The sequence below is a fragment of the Mus caroli genome, chromosome 11, assembly GCF_900094665.2.
Source record: "Mus caroli chromosome 11, CAROLI_EIJ_v1.1, whole genome shotgun sequence".
In the NCBI taxonomy this organism is placed as follows: domain Eukaryota; kingdom Metazoa; phylum Chordata; class Mammalia; order Rodentia; family Muridae; genus Mus; species Mus caroli.
In genome coordinates this window covers 50,200,438-50,224,830 of record NC_034580.1, presented here as the reverse complement: position 1 = coordinate 50,224,830, position 24,393 = coordinate 50,200,438, and the positions used below count along the sequence as shown (strand labels likewise).

Here is a 24,393-nt window from a genome sequence, read left to right as displayed (position 1 = left end):
TTCCAAGTACTGGGGTGCCACTGTGCTGTGCAATGGGTCCCCTAACTGAATTTTGTGTATACCATCATTCCTGGCCTCTGTGATCTTTCTAACAAAGCTCTCAATGAATGCTGTTAATCCCAACACTGAGAAGGCAGAGGCAGGCAGATCTCTGGGAGTTCAAGGCCAGCTATGGTTACATAGTGAGACCTCCTCCAGGAAAAAAAGTTCTCTCACTCCTACAGAGCTGGTCTATCTCATAATTCCCATGAAATTATGAGATAGACCTCAAGGCATCCTGGGCCCTCCAGTCATTACTTGACCAGATGCTCCACAGTTGAAGATGCAAATGAATCTTTGAGTCTAAATTCCGACCCCAGGGGAGGGGCTCTGTCCATAGACCGTTGGCTAGTACATACCAGACAGGGCTGGCTCTTCCTGGTCTGACCTCAAAAATCACTTGTCAGTGAAGCTCCCCATGAACCTGGAGGGGCAGGGTGGTCAGAGGGACCTGGAGCGGTGGCATGGTTGGTGGCCATAGGTGGGTGTGGGTGGGCCTCCAGAGCCCTTCCCCTGTCTCTGCAGAGCATCTGGGAGAGGTTTCTTCCTGGCTCAGGCAGTTTTAGCTCACACACAGGTACTCTTCCTCAAGAGGCAGTCGTCTCCGTTCGTCTCCTGGGTGTCCAGCTACTACAAGGAAAGTGGGTGGTCCTCCCAGGCTTGGCTTTCTCCCACCCAAGTCCTACCCAGATCTGACCCTGCTTAACTTCCACTATCACATGAAATTGGGCTTATTCATGGTGGTATGGCTGCAGCTGGGCTCTGTCCTCTGCTTAGGTTGGAGAGAGACATGGGAAAATAATTTGCTTCTTGTCCACATGTAAATAGGCACTGAGGAGGGGCATCAGTAAGCACCCACTAGAAGCATTTACCACTCAGCATAAGTCAGCTGGTGCCACACAAGAGCCCTATGCCATGTCTTCCAGTCTTGGAAAGAGGAGCTGAAATCCAGGTTTGGGGGAAAGTTTCCTAGAGTTGTTATGTGAATAACTCACCATAAAAAACCCAAATGGTGGATTAAACACACACACACACACACACACACACACCCCAAATAGCAGGATGATCTGTTACAGGCCACAAACGTAACTGGATCCCACCAGTTTGGCTTCATGGAGCACTCTTAAAGGTTTTTTATTTAATTTAATTAATTTATTTTTGTTTTTTTGACACAGGGTTTCTCTGTGTAGCCCTGGTTATCCTGGAACTTCCTCAGTGGACCAGGCTGGCCTCAAACTCGCAGAGATCCTGTCTCTGCCTCCCAAGTGTTAGAACTAAAGGCATACCCTACCACCACCCAAGTGAAGATTGTTTATTTTAATCAGTGTGTGTGTGTGTGTGTGTGTGTGTGTGTATGTGTGTGTGTGTGTGTGTGTGTATGAATGTATTACATGTGTGCGCACATGTTCACATGGAAGCCAGAGGTGAACTCAGATGTCATTTCCGAGGACATAATCTACATCATTATAAACATGGTCTCTTATTGGCCAGAAGCTTACTATTTAGACCAGGCTGACTGGTTAGAGAGTCTCAGATCCCCCTGCCTCTGCCTCTGGAATTCAAGTTGTGCTCCACCACAGCCAGATTCTTAATGTAGGTTCTCGAGATTAAATTCAAGTCCTCATGATTAGATAGCAAGCACTTTACTGCCTGAGCCATCTCCTCAGGCTCTGCACAAAGCTAAGACACTGGTTCACCACCATGGACACTCTTCTCTATGTAACTGTCACTCAAATCCTACAGTGCCATCTTCCTCTCTGCAAGTCTCTTTGGACTCAGGGCTTTTGGCCACCTCTCTGCTCACACAGACATCCTCACTCCTTCTTCCCTCCATTGCCCCACACACCCCTTTGCTCCTGCCTCAGGGCTTTTCATTGGCTGTATCTTTGGCCAGAAACTCTCTTCCTTAAGATAACTACATGGCTATATTCCTCACTCTGACAGCATCCTACTCTTAGGTCACCTGTCCTTCCAAAGTCCCTGTCTAGGACAACCCCTCTTCCCCATCCTACATGGTTTTCCTGTATCTCAGCTTCATGGAAGGATACAGTACATATAATCTCTCTGCGCCTTTCCCACAAGAATGCATTTCCCTCCACAAGAATGTAGTCCCCCACGAGCAAAAAGAAGTTCAGCTTCTCTTATCCTTTGTTCTAGAACTCCAGGTAGAAGGTTCCACTTCATAAGCTCTAAATGAACCAGTCATTGGATCTGGCAGAAAAGACCCTGCACGGAAACCACAATCAAGCCACCCCACCCCCCCAATTTATCATCTTTCTTCTTCCAAACACACATGCCTGGAAGGGCTTAGCATCCTTCATATGCCCCGCCCACATAATTGCATTCTAACCCTTGAGGACCCCAGGTATAAAGCCTTTGGGGGGACCCTTCCTCTGGAAAACATTTAAAACAACCATACAGTTACAAATGAACAGTTATATTTTAGCACAGCATTGGAGTGAGGATGGGCATTTTATTGTCTATGCTAGCACTGTCTTTGGGGCTGGGAATGGGACCCAGATGGCAGAGTGCTTGCCTAGGATCTAGAAAGCCTTGGTTCAACCTGCATCATCATTTAACCAGGGGTGGGGGTGTGTCTCTGTACTCCTGGCACTCAGGAGACGGAGGCAGGAGGATAAGAAGTTGAAAGCTATTCTCAGCTATTTAGTGAATTTAAAACCAGCCTGGAATACATGAGACTCTGTCTCAAAATAAATAAACACCCCCCCAAAACAAAACAAAAACCCATTGTCTTCCATCTAAATTTTGAGCGGCCTCATCCCAATCCCACTCTTTCCTGTACCATACTCTGTAGCCAGGTTGGTTTATGTAGTTCTAGGGGTGGAACTCAGGGCTTCTTACAAGCTAGGCAAGCATGCTACTCACTCTGTCAGCTTCCTTTTGGGTGATTGTTCATCCTTCTGGTCTCAGGGATGGGTGGAGCTGATGCTTGCAGATCTTCTCCTCAGAAAGCCTCTGGGCCTGCTGTAATCTCCATATTTTGCTGGTCCTAAAGGATGCTACCTGCCCCCTCTCTCTGTGCATCCTCTTGTCACTACATCTGCCCTCCTACATCCCTGGGAAGTGGGTCAGAATATTTCTAATCATCACCGGTAAACGGAAGACCCACGACAGGTCAGGTGGCTTTCTCAAGGTCATGTGATCCATCTATGTGGTTCAAACCACTGGCTGTCTTCTGCACTCATGCAGCAGGGCCTTTGGTGTTTTTACTCAAACACTCGGTAGTGGCTGCCTACAAACTGACAGATGGATTGAGCACTCTCTGGATTTTGTAGATGAGAATTCCCTTTGGCTTAGGGGTGCAGTGCGGGAGCTCTTGCCCAGCATGCCGAGGTAGGAGAGTCTTGATCTGATGTTAGATTAGTTTCCTCAAAACAGTCCTGCTTCTCCTCAAGCACCCTGGAAGGCTCTCTGCTACCAAGGAAAGAAAGGAAGAAAGGGAAAGAAAGGAGGGAGGGGAAGGAAAGAAACAGAGAGAGAGAGAGAGAGAGAAACAGAGAGAGACAGAGACAGAGAGAGACAGAGACATGAGACAGAGACAGAGAGAGATTAGCCTTCATGGCTGACAACTATGCAAAACTTACAGTTTGTTTTGAAGGCATACTCTGCTCATCAGCCCCACAGCTTTAGCAAACACAATACATTTAGGATTCCTTCTTGAATGCCACTAGAACCATCCCTAGCACCAAATGTCCAGACCAAAAGAGGCACTAGGAGGAGGAACTAAGAGCACTGCAGCACTGAGTTCACTGCTGTTGTACTGGGGTTGGGAGGAGGGGAGAGGTATCTGATGGTGCTAAGGGACTCGTGCCCAGGGACTCACGGTGAATGAATCTAGAGGCTTGTCCTTTCTTGAAAGGCCTTCTAAGTTTAAACAGCACCTGAGCTATCTATCAGCCAGCACTCTTCCAGCTCCGGTACATGGATGCACCAAATTCCAGAAGTGGGGAGTCTGTTCAAGGGTCAGCCCCTGTTGCAACTTGGGGAAGGTGTTCTGGGAAGCCATGTAAGCCTGCTTCCTCTCCTTGAGAGCTGGAGTAAAAGGCAAGTGTCTTCCTACCTCCCTTTCCTTCCTACTTCCATTCCTTAACATTTATTCATATTTGTTTTTGTTCGTGTGTGTGTGTGTGTGTGTGTGTCTACATACCACAGCGGGTGTGTGGAGGTCAGAGGTCAATTTGTCGGAGTCAGTTTTATCCTTCCAACATGTGGGATCTTAGGAGCTTTGGGACACTGCTCATTAACATCATCCTTGTGCTGAGAAAAGGGAGGTGTTGGCCCTTGAAGGGCTACTCAGAAAGTCTCTGCTTTTGCCTAGGTCATACCACACTTTCCTCCCTCTCTCCCCCACAAGGGTTTCAGAGTTTCAGGTCTTAAGCTAAGGTCTTTGATCCATTTAGAGACAATTTTCACGCAGCTAGATGGTCAGGAGTCTGGCTTCATCCTTCTGCATGTGAATATCTAGTTTTATTTTCCACATGACTCCCCCATACTACTCCTGAGATTTACCCAAAGGACAGAGACAACGTGTCACGGACACGTACCATGTTCACTGCAGCAATATTGACAGTAGCTAAGACATAGAACCAACTTAGGGATCCATCAACAGAGAATGGATAAGGAAAATGTGTATACAAAAAAAAAGATTATTTTTCAGACATAAGCAAGAACAAAGTTATATCATTTGTAGGAAAATAGATGAAGCAGGAGATAATCATATTAAAAATTAGGTCCATTCCAAAAAGTCAAATATGGGTTTGCTCTCATTTGTGGTTTTTAGATTTTAATGTATTGTATAAAATTATGTATGTTTATATTAAGTAAAAGTAGGAATAAAACTGCCTAGAGGTCAGAGGGGACAAACGAGAAGGTCAGAAAGGTATAGGAGATGTGGAGATAGATGGGAGCTATATGTTCAACATATAAGATATACATGTATGAAAGCTTAACAATTAAAGTTTAAAAATGGAGGTGTTAGACAGAGGACAGATGTCCCTCTGCTCTAGGCTCCAGTGTTTCTGGGAAAGACAGGAGCATTTTCTGGTGCTCCTTCAGTTGAGGCTTGGTCTAGTTTTGATTCATCCATCTCTTCATAGAACAGACATCAGTCAGAGTCACAGACTCCTGGAGTTTAAAGTGACACGCCACACATGGGCTGCTGCATGTGCTGTGACAGGCGTGAAGATCACAGCACACCAGACCAGATGTCCCCAGACCTCTTCTGACAGGACTCAGGATGCTGGGCGAGCAGAGCCAGCTTGCCAGAGTGGAAAGGACTTTTAGGGGTCTTCCAGCGTGCTGCTCGGTCCAGCATGAGTTCCCTATCAGGTGAGGGGCAAGGCTGGGGGCAGGGCGCAGGCCCCAGCCCTGCTTTTCACAACACAGTCATCTTCAGGTTGTTCATACATCAGCCTAATTATGTTAGGAAAGGAGGGTTTTACCTTCAAAGTAAGAAAGAGCCCTGGAACCATTGAGCCATTCCCACCTCGCTGAGCCTAATATACAGAGTACTTACAAAGAGATTTGTGAGGTGGAGCTGTTGTATATGGCTGAGAACACACAATGAATGGGGGACCTCAGATTCTGGGGTGCTAGGGGAACCTTCTCAGGGAGCTGACCTGGGGTTGTAGTGGTGGGTGTACAGATGAGTCCAAGACTGGGGTCATCTCTCAAGGCCTCTAAGAGGCTCCTTTACTATCTGCTGGAGCTGACTCTGTATATAGTTCAGAGAGCCATGCCTGAATGAGCGCAGGGGACCTTACAACTCTGCAGCTCCTTGGTGTAGAATGCCCTCCACGAGTGCAGCTCAGACTGATTGCTGTCCCCAGGGATGGGATTGCACCATCTTATGGGACACTCTGGATCAGTGGTACCAAATTTAGTGCCACAAAGTTCTTTCTTGAATGTCAGAAGCAGTCTTCGGAGGAATTGGGAGCTGAATCACAGGATGACCAGAATCACAGCATCTTAAAATCCTATAGCAGCAGGGCTAAGGACGTGGCTCACTTGGTAGAGTGCGGGCCTAGCGTGCGCAAAGTCCTGGGTTCCATTCCCAACACTGCATAAACCAGGTATGATGGTATACTCCCATGATCCCAGAATTTGGGAGGTAGAGGCAGGAGGATCAGAAGTTCAAAGCCACCCTTGACTACATAGCTACATAGTAAGTTTGAGGTCAGCCTGGGCTACACAAGACCCTGTCTTATAAAAACAAGCCAGGGAGATGAGATGATTTAGCACAGAAAGATGCTAACCTTAGTTTGTTCCCCAGGTTCCATGTGATAGGAAAGAACCAATTCCAGTAAGTTGTTCTCTAATGTCCACATATGTGCTGTGAAACCTTCCTTTCCCTTCTCTTGCACTGTGTGTGTGTATCTGTGTGTGTGTCTGTGTTTATCTCTATAAATAAGTAAATAAATGAATAAATAAATGTAACAGAAAGATTGAAAGTTTAAAAAATAAAACAAGCAAGCAAATAAACAACCCCGTGTTTTGTGTTGCAGATGAGCAGACGCAAGATTAGTTAGGGAAGGGCAGGACACTTGATACCACAAACTACTGAAGAGACAACTGTAACTCCAGTTCCAGGGACTCTGATATCTACACACAGACTTGCATGTAGGCAAAATACCAATGCACATAAAATAATAAAACCAATGCACATAAAATAATAAAAAATAAATTATTGAAAAAGGAAGAAAACCAGGAAACCAGGTCTCACATCTGTACTCTCCACAACTTCATTTCCATAAATTTGGAAATCTAATGATCAGCCAAGGCAAGCCGTTACCTGAGGCCACCCTGCTGGTGCCTCTTCTGTGAAGTAGGACTGGGTCTCCCACAGAGGCAGCTGGATTCATATCTAGATCCTCACGGGGTTTTATTCACAATAGATATGTATGATATCTCCACATGACAGTCCAAAGTCATTCCCTTTGCATGTGTCCCCTTCCTGTCTGTCTGGGCCTGGGGAGCTGGGGAGCGCCAGGCCCCACCCCAGACAAGTACCCACTAGCAGCTTCCCAGAAGAGAATGGAGTAGGGCCAGCAAGCAGAGAACTGCTTCCTGTTCCACTGGGGCCCAGGCTGGACTCTCTCCAGACATGTCAGTGGGCCCCAACCTCACCCCATCGCAGGCTCTGATTCATTGAGAACTGAGGATATAAGACACTCGGCAGGCTGTACTCAGGCAGAGCGTGTTCATGATCACAACTTTTCTTCATTTTCCTAAAACCCAGTGGGTAAGAAGTTCTCAACAGCCCATCTACTAGACCAGGATAACAAGGTTTCCAGAGATCAAGCAACGGACTCAGCAATACAGTTGGCTGAGGGATGGCGCTGGGGCTAGGGTTCTAAGAAAATAGCATCACTTTCTGGTGGCCCCGTTGAGGGAAAATCCCTGGCTGTCATCCTCACTCTGAAACTCTAGGCAAGTCCCCTTCTTCCTCCGGGACTTTTTTTTCCTTCCCCTTAAAAACAGATTTATCTTATTTTTAATTATGTGTATGTGAGCCAGTATGTGGGTATGTGTCCACAAGTCCAGGTGCTGATGGAGGCCAGGAGAGGATGTTGGGTCACCTATAGTCAGAGTTATAAGTGGTTGTGAGCCACCAGATGTGAGTGCTGGGAACAAACTGGTCCTTGGGAATTTAAGTGCTTTTAACTTCTGAGCCATCTATCCAGCCCCATATCCCACCCCTACCCCCACCCCACTGCTCTGAACAGACCATTTCCAAAGATTCCATTTTCTTCTCTCATGACTTGTCCTAGGTTCAGATCCTCCCATTTTTAGCTGGTATCAATCGAGCTGGGTGTGGACGCAGTATTGACCCCCCCAACCCCCCACCCAGTGGAGTTCCCATTACTAGTAAGGAGCTCTTCGTGGAGTCCGATGTTCAGTGGGGGAGGACTGCCACTGGATAAACAGGGTGATGCTAAAGACCCTGAAATGACACAGATGGTATTGGGGGGAAGAGGGTGCTTCAAATGGGGGTCAGGAGGCACCATGAGAAGAAAAGCAGGGTCTTGGGAGAGACGCTTAAGTGGAGGAAGCCACAAAATCAACCATCTTGGGGCAGCTCCCCCCATCCCCCGAATGTGTTTACAGAGGGAAAAGGCAAACGCCAGTATATCAGTAGCTTGGGGAATGGTGTGACGACATCACCAGGTGGTTCCGGGACCCTTTACACCATCCTAAGGTGATAAGATCCTAATCTAAGAACTATGGGAAACTTAGAAAAATTTTCACTGGTATGATATGAAGATATGAACTGCTGTGCATTTTTACAAGGAGTCTCATGTAGTGCTCCTGGGTATGGGAGGTTCAGAGGGTAAGACAGGGAGGCCTGGGTGCCTCTGTACCCTGAGAGCATGCTCACCTGTTGGCACTAGGTGCCAGGAAACAGCCACGTGTAGGCACAGTGCCGTCCCTCCATAGGTTGCCTGCCCACTGTGGCTGTCTGTCAGTCCTATACTTTGCATGGGAGTACATACATCAAGCTACCACCCCAGGGTGTTCTCTCTCTGCTTCTCATCCCCCAGGGAGACCCTGTGGCCACCTCATCCCTACAGTGCATCTTAACGGGTCGGCTTGGCGCCTATGCCGGCTGAGCCTGCTCTTGTTGGGACCTGCCCATTGCTGGTGCTGACCCAGGGGAACAGGAAGCGCCCTACACAGCGGGGCAAGCAGAGCAGCTAGGGCGGGCTGCAAGCGCCTGGCTCCCTGGAGCTGAGGATCCTTGATTGGGGTAAGTGCTCTTTCCTCCCGGGATTTCAACTTCAGTGAGCACACAATCTAGTGAGAGCTGGGGCTGCTTGAGGGTCCGGGGGCGGGGTCCCTGGATGGCTTCTGCATGTGCTGCAGGGCGGACAGTAAGGTAAGAACGTGTTGCAGTAAGGTAAGAATGGGGGCGGTAGGGGCTGGGGTGAGGGGTGGGCACGAGGGTGAGAAACGCTGATTTGGGGGTCTCCAAGTGTGGTGTCTGCCTCTGTCCTGTATCCTTTTGCAGAGGTTAACTCCAGGCGCCCCAACACGGTCTTAAGCGGCAGACTGTGGTGTTGAAGGGTGGGCTAGACCCTGCCTCTTTTCTGTCCCAGGCTTTCAGAACCCGGGTCAGGTGGGCTTTTCCGTTGCTGCCTCCCATCTTGAAACATTTCCTGCAGGCTGACAGGGAACCCTGTGCCCTGCTCACTGGGGACTCTGAGAAGAGGTGGCGCCCCGTTCCCCCTTGGCCTGGAAATTTAACTCTTCGGTGTCTTTGAAGAGCAAGATAACCAGAAAAACGAGTCTGTCCCGTCTTACCCAGGAATGCTCCACACATGGCCCACAGCCAGGGTGTTCCTGGGAATGGGGTTCCCAGGGGCAGACTGGGCTTTAGCCCTCTCACTAGGCTCCCCAGTCGGCTTCTACCTGCGGGTCTCTGGAGCAGGCTCAGCTCTATGGGATACAGCAAGGGAGTAGAGAGGACCAAAGAGTCAGGAGGTTAGTTCAAGGAGAACCAGTTCCTTGGACCAGTTCAGACCTAGCCACCCACCATATGAGCTGGCAAAAGCCGTATCTCCAGAATGGGACTCTTTGCCCGTTTGCACACGAGTACAGAGCCCCTTTGAGGTCCATTTTTGGCTGTGACATTTCCCTGAGTCTAGGAGGTTCCTATCTGGAGTTAAGGCCTGTTCACAGTGAGTAGGGGTGAGCTAGGTGTCGCTAAGCCTGAGACAGGGGAAGCAGCCTAGCCAGCGACTACAGAAGCTCCATCCAGGTCCCGGTCTGTCTCCTGGTAGGTACAAGGCTTTGAACTCATCCTTCCCATTCTTAATAATGGCTACTCTTGTTAAGACATACCTCATATAGATCTCTGTTAGATCCCTTGCCTGCGTTTCCCCCTTTAATTTACACAACACTGCTATAAGATAGTCAACCACACTTTTTTTTTTAAAGATAGGGTCTCATGTTGCCTAGCCTGGCCTCAAACTTGATATGTAAATAAGAATGACCTTGAACTTCTGGTCCCCGTTCCTCTGTCTCCTATGCGCTGAGATTACAGACATCAAGCAACTCTATTGATTTAACCATATCTTCAACCCTAAATACTACACAACCATATATATCATATTATTTTAAATCATATGTGTATGTATGTGCCAATGTGTGGGCTTGTATAAGTGAGTGTGGGTGCCTGCAAGAGGCCAAAAGAAGGTGTCAGATTCCCCGGAGCTGGAGTTAGCTGTAATTGTGAACTGCCTGATGTGGGCACTGGGAGGCGAACTCTGGTCCTCTGGAAGAGCAGTATGTACTCGTAACCACGGAGACATCTTCACCAGCATCACCTAGATACTATTTTATCCCTATGTTATGGAATAAGGAATCCAGGTTCACAGAGGTCAGGGACTTGCTGGAGGGTTAAACGGAGAGCGGAGGCTGAGATCCAGGTAGCCTGGTGCCAGATCTGGGATCCTGATGACATTGCTTGTCTGTATAGTCTCCGTGTGAACAGATACAGTTCATTCCGGCCCTGGCTCAGCACCAGTGGAGGGGTCTTACATGGAGAAACTGCTAAGCTTGTGTCCTTGGCTAAGAGGTGGAACAATCTTACCTTCTCAAGGTAGCCACAAAGGTTTCTGGGGGGTTGGTGGGAGGAGCCAATCAAAACTAGGATGTATGCACGGGATGCCGCTGAGAGAATATTTCCAGCTGTCTGTGTTCAGACGCGCGGCGTAAGTCAGACGGAGCCTCTGCCTGCAGCAACGGGTGGAGAGCAGGTTAACTGTGCTTTTTATTCTTCTTCCTTCATTGTGCTATTGAGGAAGGGGGATCTGGATCTGGGGGAATGGGAGGAGGAATAAAAGAGGGTAACAAGGGTGAAGATCATCACATACATTATATTCATGTGTGAAAAATGTATTAAACCAGTCATTAAGTACAGTTAATATATGCTTTCAAAAGAGAAAGAAGCGTGATGATGGGCGCTGTCTCCTCTCTGACCTGAACCCTTTCCCTCTTCTTTCCCAGGAGCTTTTCACCATGACGCTTGTCCTGCTGGGTCTAGCCATGGTATTGCTCCACCGTGCAGCCTGTGAGAAGCCCCTAGAAGAAACCATCACCCCCCTGACTTGGCGCTTCACGCACTCCCTGTACAATGCCACCATTTATGAAAACTCTGCCCCCAAGACCTATGTGGAGAGCCCGGTGAAGATGGGCATGTATCTGGCAGAGCCCCACTGGGTGGTGAAGTACCGGATCATCTCCGGAGATGCGGCTGGAGTATTTAAGACTGAGGAGCACGTGGTGGGCAACTTCTGCTTTCTGAGAATAAGGACCAAGAGCAGCAACACGGCACTTCTCAACAGGGAGGTGCGAGACAGCTACACGCTCGTCGTGCAAGCCTCAGACAAGAGTCTGGAGTTTGAAGCGCTAACCCAAGTGGTGGTCCACATCCTGGACCAGAATGACCTGAAGCCGCTCTTTTCCCCACCTTCCTACAGATTCACCATCTCCGAGGACAGGCCCCTTAAAAGCCCCATCTGCAAAGTCACTGCCACAGATGCCGATCTGGGCCAGAATGCCGAGTTCTATTACGCCTTTAATGCCAGGTCAGAGGTGTTTGCCATCCATCCCACCAGTGGGGTGGTCACTGTGGCTGGGAAACTGAATGTCACATGGCGAGGGAAGTATGAGCTCCAGGTGCTGGCTGTGGATCGCATGAGAAAAATCTCAGAGGGCAATGGGTTTGGCAACTTGGCTCCGTTGGTAATTTATGTGGAGCCTGTACACAGGAAACCCCCAGTTATCACCTTAGTGGTCCTGAATCCACCAGAGGGTGATGAAGGTGACATCTATGCCACTGTCACAGTGGATACAAATGGATCAGGAGCTGAAGTAGATTCCCTGGAGGTGGTTGGTGGTGACCCTGGAAAGTACTTCAAAGTCTTCAAGTCCTACGCCCAAGGCAATGAGTTCAATTTGGTGGCAGTCAGGGACATTAACTGGGCGGAACACCTTCATGGCTTCAACATCAGTCTCCAGACCCACAGTAGGAGCAGATTTCCATCCCGCTCGGTCATCAGGGCTTTCCATCTCCCACCATACACGCTAGCCAACCTCAGATTCGAGAAAGCCGTTTACAGAGTAAAGCTCAGCGAATTTTCTCCTCCTGGAAGCCGCGTGGCATTGGTGAGGGTCACCACAGCTCTCCCCACTTTGCGTTATGCTCTAAAGCCATCCTCAGGCAGCACAGTGTTCAAGTTGAATGCTCGCACAGGCCTGATCACCACCACGAAGCCTGTGGACTTCCATGAGCAAAACCAGTACCAGCTCCATGTTAAAACTTCCCTGGGTCAGGCCACCACCACCGTGATCATTGATATCGTGGACTGTAACAACCACGCCCCAGTCTTTAACAGATCATCCTACGAAGGTACCTTGGATGAGAACATCCCTCCTGGTACCAGTGTTTTGACTGTGACAGCCACAGACCAGGACCACGGGGACAATGGACACATCACCTATTCCATTGCTGGCCCCAAAGCTGTGCCATTCTCCATTGACCCTTACCTGGGGGTCATCTCCACCACCAAACCCATGGACTATGAACTCATGAAGAGAATTTATACCTTCCGGGTCCGAGCGTCAGACTGGGGGTCCCCTTTTCGCCAGGAGAAGGAGGTGTCCGTCTCTCTGAGGCTCAAGAATTTGAATGACAACCAGCCTATGTTTGAGGAAGTCAACTGCACTGTGTCTCTCCGTCAAGATGCGCAGGTTGGGAAATCGATAATGGCTGTGTCTGCAATAGACATGGATGAACTTCAGAACCTAAAATATGAAATCGTGTCTGGCAACGAACAAGACTATTTCCATCTCAACCATTTCTCGGGAGTGATATCTCTCAAACGCTCTTTCATGAATCTCACTGCTGTTCGGCCCACCGTCTATTCTCTGAAGATTACAGCCTCTGATGGAAAGAACTATGCCTCCCCCACAACTCTGAAAGTTACTGTGGTGAAAGACCCTCGCTCCGAGGTCCCGGTACAGTGTGATAAAACAGGAGTGCTGACCCATATCACAAAGACCATCCTCCAGTCTGCTGGGCTTCAGGGCCAAGAGTTGGGTGAAGAAGACTTCACCTCCCTTGGCAACTATCAGAGCAACAATCATGCTCCCCAGTTTGAGGACCACTTCCCCCAGTCCATTGACATTCTGGAGCAGGTTCCCATCAACACCCCCTTGGCCCACCTGGCAGCCACTGATCCAGATCCTGGCTTTCATGGAAGACTGGTTTATGTGATCGCAGATGGCAATGAGGAAGGTTGTTTTGACATTGAGCTGGAGACTGGGCTGCTCACGGTGGCAGCAGCCTTGGATTATGAGACCACCAGCTTCTATGTCCTCAATGTGACCGTGTATGACCTGGGCACTCCTCCGAAGTCCTCCTGGAAGTTGTTGACAGTGACTGTGAAAGACTGGAATGATAACCCACCCAGGTTTCCTCCAGGTGGATACCAGCTCACCATTTCTGAGGACACTGAAGTTGGAACCACTGTTGCAGAGCTGAAGACAAGGGACGCCGACTCAGAGGACAACGGGAGGGTTCGCTACACCCTACTGACCCCTACAGAGAAGTTCTCTCTCCATCCACTCACTGGGGAGTTGGTTGTAACAGGACAGCTTGACAGGGAATCAGAGCCTCAGTACATACTCAAGGCAGAGGCCAGGGACCAGCCCACGAAGGGCCACCAGCTCTTCTCTGTCACCGACGTGATAGTAACATTGAAGGATATCAATGACAACCCTCCCCAGTGTATCACAGAGCACAGTAGCCTGAAGGTGCCAGAGGACATGCCCCTTGGGACAGTCTTGACATTCCTAGATGCCTCTGACCCTGACCTGGGCCCTGCAGGTGAAGTGAAATATATCTTGGTGGATGATGTCCATGGAACCTTCCGGGTGGACCCGATGACTGGCGCTCTGAGTCTGGAAAAAGAGTTGGACTTTGAGAGGCGGGATGGTTACAATCTGAGCTTTTGGGCCAGTGACAGTGGGAGGCCTCTAGCCCGCAGGACCCTCTGCCACGTAGAAGTGTTAGTCATGGATGTAAATGAGAATCTCCACTCTCCCCACTTTTCATCCTTTGTATACCAGGGCCGGGTGCAGGAGAACAGCCCTGCAGGGACCCAGGTGATGGTAGTCACAGCTCAGGATGATGACAGTGGCTTGGATGGAGAGCTCCAGTACTTCCTACGGGCTGGCACTGGCCTGGAAGCCTTCAGCATCAACCAAGACACAGGTACTGGGGTGAGGTACATGGAAAGGCAGGGCCTGGAGGACAGTAGGATGAGCGAAGCACAGGGACAAGTGGAGATTCACCCTTCTGCTCCTTGTATTTTAAGTCTGTCTTTATGAGGAATTTTACGGCAGACTTTTGTAGACTCACGCCCATATAAATGCATGTGTAAAATTCATACTATATGTGTAGAATAGACACACACACACACACACACACACACACATATCCCATTTATGAAAGTGATACATGAGAGCTATACACTTTTTCCTTGTTTTAAACTTTTTTTTTTTTTTAAAAGATTTACCTATTTTATTTGTGTGAACACACTGTAGCTGTTTTCAGACATACCAGAAGAGGGCATCAGATCCCGTTACAGATGGTTGTGAGCCACCATGTGGTTGCTGGGAATTGAACTCAGGACCTCTGGAAGAGCAGCCAGTGCTCTTAACTGCGGAGTCCTCCCTCCAGCCTCTTCTTTTTATCTTTGAGACTACAATTTAATACATTTCTCCTTTCCTCTTCTTCCTCTAAACTCTCCCATATACGCCTCCTTGCTCTCCTTAAAGCTGTGGCCTCTTTTTGTTTCTTTACTAATTGCTATTGCATGCATATATGTATATGTACATACATGTATATTCCTAAATATAACCTATCCACACATATAATGCTACCTGCATGTATGTGTATGTTTTCAGGGCTGACCGTTTGGCACTGGACAATCAGTTGGTCTGCTTTTCTCTGGGGGAAGGCAGAGCACTCCCAGGCTTCCTTAGCTGCCTATAGATCCGTGTGTAGAAGTCTTGTGGCCTTCTCTCCACCCAGTTTGGCACATATGTTCACTGGTGTCCTCCTTGTTCAGCTTACATTTGGGCGGTCATGTCGGTGAGACTCCATGGGTGTAGCTTCTGATTACTAGGAAACACAATCTCAGAGCAAACTCCCTGACTTTCTGCCTCTCACAGTCTTTCTACACAATCTTCTACAAAGTCCCCTGAGCCTTAGGTGCAGGAGTGTCTTGTAGATGTATCTGTGGTGACTGGGCTCCACAGCTCTGCATTTTGACGAGGGAGGAAGACGTATCTGTGGGAAAAGGGATAAATGCATAGATTGTTGTTGGGGATTATGCCGGTTTAGTAAATTAGTGGTTGTAGATTCTTCTCCAGTATCTATGATTTCATCATTAGCACTGAGTAGTCAGCGAGGTTTCCAGGATCAATCATGGCCTCCCTCTTGCTGAGCAGGTCTTAAGTCCAATTAGAGAGCTTTTAGTTACCACCAAGGTATACTTGCCACTACTAGGGTTATTGTGCCATGGTGTTTGTTGCTGTGGTTCGTGGGCATCACAGCTGGGTAGGACTGTTGGTCACCTCCCTCCTTTGGATGCTTGCATGGTGCTTCCTGGTGCCATGAAAGCTAGTCCTCTCAGGGAGGAGGCTTTCAAGTTGGTTCCAGTTCAGGGCTCTCTGGGCCCTGTTTTGGAAGAACATGGTGTCTTCAGTAATAAAGACTTACCTTTCACCTCTGGTACTTTCCAAGGGCAACAGCGATAAGCTGTGTGTTCTGAGAGTCTCTTGAACAACCCTGGCCAGCAATTCAAAAGAAGGCTTCTTATGTCTGGTGTTGGGGGTTTTGTTTCGTTGGTCTTTGGCTCTTGGAGGAATCCCGATCGGTCCAGATGGCAAAGGTTCATTACACACTGAATTATATGTATTATAGGTGTTTGAGGTTTTTGTTTGTTTTTCAGTAAACAGTTAATGGTGTGATTTCTTACAGCTTTTTAAGACATACTCATTTGTTACTTTCTGCACGTCCCTTTCTTCTGGATTAATCTCCATCCTCTTTCCCTAACAGACCCTCTGCTTTTTCCATTTCAGCAGATCACTTGTACCCTGCTATTCCTCTTTGCCTTCCTCCCACCTGCCTCTGTATTTTACTCTCTCCCTCCTCAGAGATGCTCTCCTTTCCCATCTCTGGGATCAGATCCTGTGTACACTGCTCTCCCTCACTACATTGCTCCCCAAACCCCACATCCTGGCAACGATGCAGTTTCATTTTCCTGGTTTCTGTGGTTACTACGGGCTATGTACTCACGAATGAAGGTTAGGAGCTTGGAGCCTTCGATAAGAGAGACTGCACCATTTGTCTTTCTGGGTCTTTCTTGGAGGAATCCAGACCTAGCAAAAACCATCAATATGGTTTTTCCTAATTCCATCAGTGTACCTGCAAAGCTCATGATTTCATTTCTTCTTTAGAGATGAACAGTATCCCATTGTATATATGAAGCACATTTTCTCCATAACCTCGTCAGTTGCAGGACATGTCGGTTGTTTCAATTTCCTAGCTATTGTGCATATAGCAGCAATGAACATGGCAGAGCGAGAGTCTGTGAAGTAGGGTGTGGTGTCCCTTGGGCATATGGTGGGAGCCATACATCAGAGTCAAAGAGTCCATTTACTTGAGCTTTTGGAGAATTCGCTACACTAATTTCCATAGTGGCTGTGCCAGTTTGCAATCCCCGAATCCCCCCCCCCCCCAACATTTGCTGCCAGCACTTCCAGTTGATCTTTGTCATTCTGGCCGATGTTAGATGAAAATGCAAAAGTTGTGTTGTGTATTTCCCTAATTTCTGGAGATGATGAAAATAATTTTTTTTAGATGTTTCTTTTTTTCCCTTCTTTTGAAAACTCTCTGCTCAGTGTCCAGACCCATTTTTGAATGAGTTGTTAGGGTTTTTTTTTTAAAGTTTGGTTGTTTTTAGTTTGTTTGTTTATTTGTTTGTTTGTTTTGTGAGTTTGTTGTATAGTCTGGATATTAATCCTCTTTCAGACATATAGCTGGCAAAAATTCCCTCTCGTTCTATGGGTTTCCTCTTCAGCGGGTTGGGAAGTTCTGTAGCTGTGCAAAAGCTTTGGAATTATGAAGTCCTATTTGTCAGTTGTTGGCTGTAACTCATGGAAGTCGAGTTTGATGCAGGAAGTCCTTTCTTCCACCTGGATCACACAGGCACTGCCTGCACTTTCTTCTGACAGGTTCAGTATTTCGGCTTTCAAACTTATGTCTTTGGTTAGTCTGGAATTAGTTTGGGGGCAATGTAGTAGAGACTGGTATGAGCTCATTCTTCTGCATGTGGATCCCCAGTTTTTCCAGAGCTATTTGTGGAGGATGGTTTCTTTTCTCTAGCATATGTTAATGGCATTTTCATGAAATATTAAATAACCGGTTGCACGTACTCACGTTTGGGTCTCTGGTTTTTGTTTCTTTGCTCTATATGTCTGCTTTTGTGCCAATACCATATTGTTTTATTGCTGTGGTTCTGTCATAATATCTTGAGGTGTGAAGTTGTAGTTTGTTTCCAGGGTGAAGAGCAGAGGAGTGTGGTGGGTAGAGTATTCCACTTAGTAGACTCTAGATCCAGCTCTCTTAATCTCTGTTTCCTCCTCCTCCTGCTTCTCCTGCTCCTCTTCCTCCTCCCCTCACCCTTCTCCTCTTCCTCTCTCCAGGGCTTCAGTGTAGCTCTGGCTGGCCTGGAACTCACTCTGCAGACCAGGCTGGCCTCAGTCTCACAGAGATTCCCCTGCCTCTGCCTCCTGTGTGCTGAGATGAAAGGCATGCATTATGCTTAGCCCCAGCTCTTCCTCTTACTATATAATCATGACCAAATTTATGCTTCCTCTCTGGGCCTCAGTTTCCCCATTTGTTACTTCTGGCCTGCTGTGCTCTGATTGTGAATCTAGACCCTGCTCCCTCATGCAGACCCCATCAGCTGAGAGTGACCAGTGAGAACTTAAGGGATAGATGGGCTGTGGCACTGTTAGAACCTCATGCTCTAGATCAGAGCTGGCCCTTATAGGCAGTGTGTAGAGTAAATGGACCAAAAAAAAAATGCAGCTAAGCCCCTAGGACCAAGAAGTGACAAAGTAGGGAACAGAAATGTATTCCTCAAACCCCTAACGAGCAATCTGAAAATCTGTCAGGATTTAAGGACTAGTGGAATCAGGTCAAGGTCACTATAGGACATCTCACTTACAGATGTGAAGGGACTAGCTGGCATTTGGGTTGAAAGAACTGGTGGAATCTGATAAACTTCTACTGTCTCTTGGTAGCCTTGTATATGTCTGTATGTCAGAAGTGAGGGCCTGTTTTAGCAGAGAAAGGCTGAGAGGTTCTACTAAATGGACATCCACCTTAGCATCTCCCACCTCATACTGACAGCCCTGCCCTCTTTCCCTGAACTTTCTGTCAACGTTCTGTCCATATACAGATCAGTAGATGTTGGGTGAGGTGAGCTTTTTCTTTTTCTTTATTTATATGTTCGTGCAGAGAGAGAGAGAGAGAGAGAGAGAGAGAGAGAGAGAGAGAGAGAATCTGTGCATATGTATATCTATATATGCATTCATGTGTGTGTGTACTGGACAGACATGTGTGAGTGTGTCCATAGACATGTGGGCAGACACATCAAAGCCAGCGGTTGATAAATTAGGCTTCATCCTCTATTGATCTCCACTTTATTGTTTGAGACAGTCATTATAGAACCCAGAGCTCACTGCTGCAGCTAGACTGGCAGCCAACAAGCTCCACAGACTCTTCTGTCTCTGCCACTCCTCCTCCCTAGTGCCGGGAATCATGGGTACATGGTACCATATCCAGTTTTTATGTAGGGGCTGGAGATCAGGTCCTTATGCAGCAGACACTTCACTGAGTCATCTCCCCAGCCCTGGGTAGAGTGGTTTCTAAAGTCTCTCTGAGATCTCAGTATATTGAGTTTGATCACTTGCTGTCCCCAGGAATGCTCGAGACTCTGGCACCTCTGGACCGAGAATTCACACCCTACTACTGGTTGACGGTGTTAGCTGTGGACAGAGGCTCCGTTCCCCTCTCTGCTGTCACTGAAGTCTACATTGAGGTTATAGACATCAATGACAACATTCCCTCCATGTCTAGACCTGTGTTCTACCCCTCTGTCCAGGAAGATGCCCCCTTGGGTACCTCTGTGCTTCAGCTGGAGGCCTGGGACCCAGACTTCAGCTCTCAAGGGAAGCTGACCTTCAACCTCACCAGTGGGAACCACATGGGACATTTCATCGTTCATCCATTCACAGGTGAGGCCCAGAAAGCTGGAGGGACAGGGATATATAGATCTACAAGGCAGTTTCTTGGAGTGTTCCTGAGGTGGCATCAGGGCCACCTGCAAACAGGTCAGAAATTCTAATTCTCAGGCCCCTATACTAGACCTATCTAATCCATATTCAGAGGGCAGACTCTAGAAATGTATGTTTTAGCAATGCAAGCATGGCATTCTGTTGGGTGCCAAAGTTAAGATACATTTCACCAACGCCCATCTCCACCTAAGGAGACTATGTTAAAATCTTTCTTGTCTTGGAGTCCAACACATGTCCCAGAGGTCAAGCTAAAATTAGTTCAGGCCCTTGGATGCTCTCAAACTGACCTTTCTCCCTAGTCACAGCCATGGCCAGAACCATCATTGGCCTTTGTTCTACTTTATCTGTGTTGCTGTAGTAAAAACCACTCTGATCAGGAGCAACTTATGGGAGAAAGGGTTTATTCAATAAATATACTTTATTGGTTTAGACTTCCGGGTCACACTCTGTCATTGAGGGAAGTCAGGGTAAGAACTTAAGGCAGGAGCCATGAAGGAACAGTCTTCAGGCTGGTTCTCTGCCTTATTCACGGGCTCATGCATACCTAGCTTTCTTACGCAGCCCAGGATCACTTTCCCAGAAAATGGTGCTAGCCACAGTGAGCTGCGTCAATGAACTATCAAGCCGATTCTCCGCAGACATGCACACAGGTCAATTTGATCTAAGCGATTCCTCAATTGAGGCTTTTCTTTCAGATGACTCTAGGCTGTGTCCAGTCAACAAGCAAAGCTCACTAGGACAGTCCCTATTGCAGACAAGCCTCAAACCTGTCCATGAAACACTAACGACTGTCATCTCACTCATGTCCTATCAGCCTTCTCACAGGCCAAGGGTGGTTAGAAGGCCAAACAGGTCACCCCGTTACAGCAGCCAACTGTGGAGACCCCCCCCCCAAAGATATCTGACTCTACTTAGAAACTTAAAGCACAAATTTGCCAACGTGTAGTCCACTCTGGCAAATTCCAGAGAACATTCCAGATCTCCGAATGTTCTTCAGAAACGGCATGCTCTGACCACACTTCCCCCACATTCTCTGAGGGACACAGTAGACCAGAGGCTGACAGCAGCTCACTGAGCAGATCCCACGGACATTCTTTGGTCCCACAGTCCCCTCCCCGACCCCTGTTGCCTTAGTCCCAGCCTGCCTCCTCCAGTTATGGCACCTGACATTCTTGTTCCCGCTGGAGTCTGACAGAGGCTACAGGCCTCCTGGAAGGAAGGATGACCTTTCCTGTGGCCCAATCTCTCCCACCACAATGCACTCTTGCTGTAAAAGGACAGACTGTGGAGGGGGGAAGAGAAGGTGCTTGTGGGCTTTCCCAGGAGCCCCAGAGAGAAGTGGGGCAAAGAGTAGGTAAAGGATGCTCGTGTCTTTGATACTGAAGATTTTGGTGAGAGCCTTTTCTGTTAACCTTTGACCTCAGGCTATAGACACATCCTCTTCTCTCTGAACTGAGGGAACTTTTCTTTTAGAAAACAGGTCCAAGCGGGTTCTCCCCTCAGGCTCACCCCACATCCCCAAGGTACCACACCCACACCCCTATGCCCCACTCCTCTTTCCAGAAGAGTGAGGAGATGTGTCCCTCACCTAAGGCATTAACGCCTAGGCTTCTCCCAATCCCTCTTCTATTTACTGTCAACAGTCCTCTGGCAGCAGGCCTGGCCTGATGCCCTTGCAGGCAGGCTCCTCCCAGATTTCCTGCAGCCAGACAGAAGAAATCGTGACTGACTAGCGGGGAATCACATCCACCACCAGCCCCCAACCCACCTTCCTCATGGAAGCCACCTTACCATTGCACATCCCCACTACAGAAGCCTGGCAGGTTTCTCTGTGTCCTCCAGGTAAAGCAAGGGTCCCCTGTGTCCCACAAGCTGGTACCTTAATGGGCCTCCTGACCTCTCTGGCTTTGCTGTATCTCTCCCACCAGACCTCTTTTGGCTCCAACAGGGCTGTGTCAACATTAAAACCACAGGTCTCCTCTTAAAGGGAATAAGAGAGAGTTGACTCTGGAGACATCGTGTGTGACTGTAGCCTGGGAACACAGATTTAGGTTACCCCGATCAAATTCCACATTCAAAGTGGGTGCAGTTTCACAGGGTTTTATAGTTTTACAGAACAAAGAAAGTCATAAATCTAGCCAGCTTTAAAATATATTGGCGGGGATACCAGAGAGGCAGATACATCAAAATGGGGAAGCTTTTTTATAGACCCAAGATGCTATCTGATGACATTCTTCACTCCTGGACTGGTGGAAGCTAGTGTGCTGCTAAGTTAACAGCTTCTAAGACATTTTTATTTATTACGATGAGGTATTAGTTCAGATACAGAGTGGGCCAGGGAATGGCTGTTCCAGAAGGCTCAATTAGCCCAGGATAAAGTGATAAGCCTCTGAACCTACAAAGTTCCAGTCTCCCCATAGGACTGAAATTCCAATTATTTGGCCAGTCTCTGCAGACACACACTCCTTCCAGGAGATGTTATCGTTGTTATTGATGATGATGTCTAGATATTGTTTCTTCAGGAATTTTTGTTCACAGCTGCTTCGGACCATAGAAACTCTTAACATGGGTTTTGCGGCATACTACGGGAGTCTCTCCCTGCTCTCTTACTATGTAGTCCTGGCTGGCCTAGAACTTGCTAAGTAGAATAGGCTGACCTTGAACTCACAGAGAACTGCCTGCTCTGTCTCCCTAGTTCTGTGATTAAAAGCTTGGCTGGCTACATGTCAGACTTCCACTCTCTTTTTGTCTGTGTGGCCTCTGTTCTCTCACAGAGACCAGCCAGATGGTCCCTAATATCATAACAAACACGCTGGTACCGCTAATATACCACTCAGCCCACGGTACTCATTCAAGTAATTGTTCTGCTACTCCATCACCACTGGCCTTCCACAGGTCCCTAAAAAGGGAAGTTAACTGCTTTTGCCAGCCAGAGCATCTTCAGTACCTGGCAGTGCCACAGAGAACAGTACAAGCTCCCTAAGCAATTGTTAAATGGATGAATGAGTCCTTGTGGATAACCCAGGCATGTACCCAGCAAATGCTTAAAGAGGTCTCCCCTGAGAGGCCTTAGAGCCTTGTGCTGTGGAGAGATGTAAAGAGAAATAAGACCTGCTTCTTGGTCTCAGGAAGCAGGCTCACGAGGATCATGAATGTTTGGGGGTAGATACTGTAGGAACAGCAGAAAGAGTACATGCAGTAGGTAGGCACTGTGGCTGCTCAGAGCAGGGAAAAAGCTGCTGGCTGTGGCCAAACTGCAGAGGACTACGCGGGGCAGGGGAGGTGATATGCAGCAGTCTAGGAGGGGACAAAGACAGAGAGGGTGTTCTGAGAACCTCCAAGTGGGGTGGTGGTGGTGATGAGGCTCTCATTGTGGATAGAAGCCATGGTTTGGAGATAGCCCGTTCCCACCATTTATAACTGGTGGGGTCTTGAGAAAGTTTCTGGGCCCCTCTCTTAGTCCATTGCATGCTGCTCTAATTGAGTACCTCGGGCTGGGTAATTGATAAGGAACACAGGATTATTTAGCTTGTGGTTCTGGTGGATGAGATGTCTAAGAGCATGGCACTGGCCCCTTGTGCGGGCACCATGGTGCAGATTAGCATGGTGAAGTATAGAGTGAGTGTGTTAGGTCTTCTCTTGCTATAAAGCCATTAATACATTCATGGGGACTCTACTCTCATGATTTCATCTGACCCTAATTACCTCCTGAGAGTCCATCTACAAATCCCATTCAGCTATGGACAGACCCAGGTATGGTGTCACGTACCTATAGTCTCAGGCAGGAAGACCAGAGTACAAGGGCAGACTCAGCTACAGAGTGAATGAGTCAGTACCAGGACAGTGTGGGTTACATACATAAAGAGTCTTGTCTCAAAAAGCCAAAGTAGATGAACAATAATCTGGGGATAATAGTTACAACACATGAACTTTTGAAGGTAATACCCATGCTAAACACTGGCTTGTACTTACGTTTCCACAAGTAAAATACAACCATACCAACTGCTTCCTAGATGGCTATGGGTCCTGACTGAATTAGTATGGAGTGCTATAGCTATAGAAAGAACTTAGAAGAAAGCCTGGCACATAAGGGGTCAGCAACATTGGCTCTGTGATGCTGAAGGATAGAGGAGTGGGGACATTTGAATGAATAATTCGTTGGGGGAGAGCCCTAGGCTTCGGTGGATCAAGGAGTGAAGGATCAGAAACCCCTCAGAGGAGACTTAACAGCTGTTGATAACCTGTCTGGGGGCAGAGGGAGAGGGAAGACTGTCCCTGAGCTGGGGTGATGGGAAAACTTAGTCTGGAGGAGAAAAAGGATAATAGTTAAATCAACAGGGTGCACCTGGGGCTGGGACAGGTAGGGACTTACACCACACAAGCTCAGTGGGTGTTTCCCATCCTTATGTGGGGGTTCACCAGCCCTTTGAAGGAACTCAGTCATCGCTCACCATCATGAGCATTCCTTGGGAATCCAGACACGGATGTCAAAGAGAGACTTGAAGGTAGTCAAGGGAGTGGCAACTCAGGAGGTCACAGAGCAGCATTTTCAGGAGCATGGATCCCTGAGGGGTCAGGGAGGAGGTGGGAAGAGCAAGTCCAAAGACAGAGACAAAATAATGCTGAGCATGATGGTTGTATACCAGGAATCGCAGCACTCAAGAGGCTGAAGCTGGCACCTGGCTGGGCAAACTGCTGATCTTGTGTGCTGAGTTTTGGGTCCATCACTCATGCCTCATGTGAGAATGGACTTACAAGGGAACTTCAGTTAGTCCATTTTCTGTCCATCTCTCCCACCTCTTCAGCATCCCTTCCCTTTCTCCAGAGCTCTAAAAGTGTGTGTGTGTGTGTATATATATATATATATATATATATATATATATATATATATATATA

At 47.9% G+C, this 24,393-nt stretch overlaps 1 protein-coding gene across 1 annotated transcript in view; it reads left to right on the top strand.

Moving 5' to 3' along the window:
- Nucleotides 1-24,393, top strand: part of Fat2 (FAT atypical cadherin 2) — an 86,008-nt gene that overhangs the window by 13,628 nt on the left and 47,987 nt on the right. The window contains exons 2-4 of the mRNA XM_021178298.2: nucleotides 8,601-8,806; nucleotides 11,068-14,338; nucleotides 19,123-19,437. Of these exons, the coding sequence (XP_021033957.1) occupies nucleotides 11,080-14,338; nucleotides 19,123-19,437 (3,574 nt within the window). The 5' untranslated portion in view covers nucleotides 8,601-8,806; nucleotides 11,068-11,079. The remainder of the gene's footprint in view (nucleotides 1-8,600; nucleotides 8,807-11,067; nucleotides 14,339-19,122; nucleotides 19,438-24,393) is intronic.